This window comes from Crocuta crocuta, unplaced genomic scaffold (genome assembly GCF_008692635.1).
Source record: "Crocuta crocuta isolate KB4526 unplaced genomic scaffold, BGI_CrCroc_1.0 scaffold72, whole genome shotgun sequence".
Classification (NCBI taxonomy): Eukaryota; Metazoa; Chordata; class Mammalia; order Carnivora; family Hyaenidae; genus Crocuta; species Crocuta crocuta.
The window spans coordinates 5,939,881-5,944,315 of record NW_027529427.1 but is presented as its reverse complement, the minus strand read 5'-3'; the positions used below and the strand labels follow the sequence as shown (position 1 = coordinate 5,944,315).

Below are 4,435 nucleotides of genomic sequence, written 5' to 3'. Positions count from 1 at the left end.
TGGGACTACAGCCCGGGAGTTCCTGCTTCCTGGTTCCCCGGAGCGAGTGTCCTTTGGTGGGAGCCGCGGGGAAGGGAGCAGCCCTTCCTGCGCGTCGGGCGCCCGCCCCGGCTCCGGCCTTCCAGGGACTTGTGCCGAGAGGCGCCAGCCGGCAACCGGGGACGCCGAGGGCGGCGAGGCCACCCACAGGACCCCCCACGCGGGTTACGGAAGGTTTTCAGCTCCTGGGCAACGCAGCTGGAGACTCGGCCAGGAGAGGCAGGAACCGGGAGGCTCGGGGAGGAGGAACAGAGTCGCGGCCGAGAGAGCGAAGGGAAAGTCCGGGTGCGGGGGAGCGGGNGGGGACTCCAGGACCTCCCCCGAGGGCCGGCGTGCTGCGGGGCGTGAGGAGCTCTCCCGGCACGTGGAGGCGGCGCGGACCTCGGGCCTGGCCGGGGGTGGATGCGCGGGGCTCGCGGGAAGGGGGTCCCGGAAGCCGAAAGGCCCAGCAGCAGAGCCGAGAGCAGCGGCGGTCGGAGAGACCCAGCACCCATGCCTCTTTTCTGCCGGGCCCTTTTCCGACTCGGAAGAGCGAGCCCTGGAGGTAGTGTATTGGCCGGTTTCAACGCTGAGGCTTTCCGAAAGTGTAGAGCCTTCCGCGGGGTCCCCAGCTCCCCGCGACTTGAGAAGCCTGTTGTATTCCGTGGTGGGGACTAGCTCCAGGCAGGGAGGAGAACTCGCAGACCCGAAGCGCACGTCTGCCAGGGACACAGCCTCGGTGCACACGTGTGTAGAGGGGATTCCGGGCACACATGGTGGCTGTCTGACGATTTCGTGTGGCCGCCTCACTGTCCCGTCTCCCCGGGTTTGGGTGTAGGTGACGGTGATATCTGTTCACATGTGACTCACCTGGGATGCCAGTAGGCGTATTTGTTTGTGTTGAACGTGAGTGCATTTCCACTCGGGAGCCGTGCTGCCTCTCTGGAAGTCTGAGTGTCTCTGAGCCCTTGTGCAATGCCACGTCTCCGCCTGTGCATTTCTCTGCGAGGATGTTGGTTCTGGGCCTGACTGTTCTTCCTGTCCGCATGGCCGTGGGCAAGAAAGCTGGTCTCTGGTGAGGTGTGTAGGGATAATTTGACCGTGGTGCTTGGGAGCGCGGTGCGCGGGCTGCGTGCGCCCTGGAACGGGCAGAGCTGGAAGGAAGCTGTGCACACCTGCCTCTTCAGGCCGCTGGCTCTCTGAGGGAGAGGGGGTCTGTTCTTGCCTGAAACAGTTCAGAGAGCAAGCTGGTAGAAGGCTAGAGGGAGTGACATCTTTGTCTTTCCCTGACGGGACAGGCACGTCCTGGGGATGTTCGTGGGGGCGGATCCCCCACCCCCAGGTAGAGGAAACCTTTTTGAATCTTGAGAGGTGTGTAGCCCTGCTTGTGCTTTTCAAGTTGGCCCCAAGGACAAAGAAGAGTGGATGTATACCAGCCTAAACTACTTTCTGCTGGTCCAGCTCTCCCTGGAGCTCCCCAGCAGTCAGATGGAAGAACCCTAATTCTTTACAACTTGCCGGACCACCCTGCGCTTTGCTGTGGGCAGGGAAAGGGGTAACTGGACGCAGGCTTTGGTGCCAGTCTGGGAGGGAGGCGCTGCCTCTGACTTGCTAGTTGACCTGTGGGAAGACCCTTCTGGGTGTCTCAGTTTCCTTACCCCTTCCTTTCTGCTTTGCTNCCACAGATGTCCAGGAGACTGGCAGAAGTGACATAGCATGTGATGGTGTGGGGAGGGGGACACAGGCAGACCCGGGATCAGAGTTCTTTCCTCCTTCCTACAACAGGGCGATGGGGGCATAATGTTGAGGACGACTTGGAAGGCAGGAACAAGATCCTCTTGGAGGGGTGGGGGGTGGTCGCTGCTCCTCCATGTACCCTGAGGATGCATATGTCCTGGTGGGGGCCACCTCACCCTCTCACTTGACCAGGTGTGTGATTGGGGTCTAAAGGTAGCCTTGATGGAATGGTTAAGGTACAGAGTTGGGGCCGGATATACCTGGGGCAAATCCTGACAGTCACTTACAGCTCTTAAGGCCCTCCGGCTTAGTTTCCTGATGAGTAATCTGGGAGGAGGGGGTGGTTAATTTAGTATCTATCCAGAACGTTTGTTGTGAAAATTCATTGTTTGCTAAGTATCTAGCACAGTGCATGGCACATTCCAGACTCGGCGGCGAGTGTTTCCTAAGCTTATTTCAACATGGAACCTCTTTTTTTTCCTAAGGACTTCTCTGAATACCCTTTGACAAACCCTGCCCTGTTCATTTGTGTTTACTTAGCAAACATGAACTGAGCATTTACCATAGGCCGGGCCCTGCGTGATGTTCGTCATCCTTAGGAACCAAGGTAGCTAGTGGCCCAGGTGGAGGTGGGGGGCAGGGCTTTGTCACAGGACCACACGGTCTCCCAACACCTTTGTCCCCCCCTTTTATTTTTTTTAATTTTTAATCTTTATTTTTGAGAGAGAGAGAGAGAGAGAGACAAAGTGTGAGCCGGGGAGGGGCAGAGAGAGGGAGATACAGATTCTGAAGCAGGCTCCAGGCTCTGGGCTGTCAGCACAGAGCTTGATGCGGGGCTTGAACTCAGAACTGCGAGATCATGACCTGAGCCGAAGTCAGATGCTTAACCAACTGAGCCACCCGGGTGCCCCTCCACCACCTTTGTTCTAATTCCAGTTTCGCCTTGACCTCAGGGTGAATCTGCTGAACATTATTGGACACTCTGACCTTAGCCTCTAACTCCCTCATTTTAAAGATGGGGAAACCGAGGCCCCTAGTGGGACAGTAAAGTGCTTAAGATTGCACAACCAGTGAGTCACAGAGCTGGGACTTGAGTCCGTTCTGTTTCCACTGTGCATTCTGTCTCCTACTGTATGGATCGCAATGCTCAGACCCCCCTGGCCACCTTCCTATAACAGGTGTGGAGGCTGGAGCTCTGGCTTGGCAATCTCTCCCATCCTGTGGCTCAGATAGGAGACAGAAATTCTCCCCTCCTTCCGAGCAGAAAGCACAGAACTGTGGAATCTGAGAATGCCAACTGTGGAAGGGGTCCTCAAGGGCTTTTTAATGCACCCTCCTTTCCCCTCTCTGGTCCGTACATTACTTAGCCAGGTAGAGAAGTGTCCCCTTATCGTTTCCAATCTCCTGGGATGCAAGTGTCGCAACCTCCCTCCCTCGGCCTCCATTCTGGAGTCTTCTACTGGTGACTGTCACAGAGCAATACCTGTTGCCTAATCTGTGGCTCCTCTCCTCCTTCTGGGTGGAAGTGGAGGACACGGGTCACCAGCTTTGCTCCATTGCCTCTCCTGTGGTGGAGGTCAGTCTGGGGGCAGTGGGAACTTAAGGGCTTGTGAGCGTGGCTTTACCTTGCCTGTTCTCGCTTTGCCCCCCATGACCCTTCGTTGGCAGGGGTTGGGAGGACAGCTCCCTTTAAAGCTCTGAAATTGGAGCTGAACAGCTGCTCTCCTGCCCCCCCCCCCCCCCCCCCCCCGTTCCCCCAGGGGTTTAACCAGTTCAGGGGCCCAGGTGGAGGTGGGGGCAGGGCTTTGTCACTGGGCAGCGCTGTCTCCAACTCTAGAGCTTTGCCCGACCTTTTCTGAAACGACAATTCTTCTCCTGCTTCTGGTTTTCCATTTAGCTATTAGGGAGATTCAGGTCACCTCCTGGAGCCTTCAGCTGCTAGCGACTGGATCTTTGGGAACACTTCCGGTGGAACTTCAGTCCCTAAGATAGGTGCTGTGGCCTGTCTGTAATACAGGCCCCTGGAAAGGCCGGAGAATGGGCCCTGTACAGCTCCCCGTAGCGGGGGCTGGCTCCCTCGAGGTGCTGAGGGTAGGCGGGCCCCCTTGGGTGGGGACCCGGCTTCCTTTGACCCAAACTTCATGGGAACAATAGACTTCAGAGGAGTCACCAGGGGCAGGAAGTAGCTGTGCTAAGGCAGGGTGACCCTCCTGCAGGATGGGGTTGCATATCCGGCCGAAAGGAAGGGCAGGGTGTAGGGGGCAGTGCAGAGGGCACTGGGCAGGGCTGATGACACATAGGGTGGGCCTCTCCGTCCAAGGGGGCCCTTGACTCAGTGAAACCTGAGCTGCTCAGAGCCCACTATTTGATGGTGTGTCTGCTTTGTGTCTTACCAGCAAAGGTATCGTGGTGTCTGCCGTCTTTAGCTCATGCCACGCCGGCCCCTCCAGACCATGAATCCCCCTTCCCTTCAAGCCCTTGAGAGGTCTGCGCGAATTGTCCTGGCTCCAATAAAAGGCTAGTTTTGTTTCTTCCTGGCTGGTCTCCATCTTGGCTTTGGGCCTTGAGTAATAGTTGATGAAGGAGGCAATTTGTTCAGTAGGCAGAGCTCCGGGTGGGGAGGCAACAGGCCTGGGTCAGCTGGACAACAGAGAGGGATTTTTTTTTTTTAGCCGTTTTC

General features: G+C 57.3%; 1 protein-coding gene across 3 annotated transcripts in view; it reads left to right on the top strand.

Moving 5' to 3' along the window:
• The first annotated feature begins 344 nt into the window (after positions 1-344).
• TEAD4 (TEA domain transcription factor 4) overlaps positions 345-4,435 on the top strand; it is a 62,878-nt gene continuing 58,787 nt past the window's right edge. For all 3 annotated transcript variants that reach the window (XM_077759182.1, XM_077759183.1, XM_077759181.1), the window contains exon 1: positions 345-583. In XM_077759182.1, the coding sequence (XP_077615308.1) occupies positions 442-583 (142 nt within the window). In that variant the 5' untranslated portion in view covers positions 345-441. The remainder of the gene's footprint in view (positions 584-4,435) is intronic.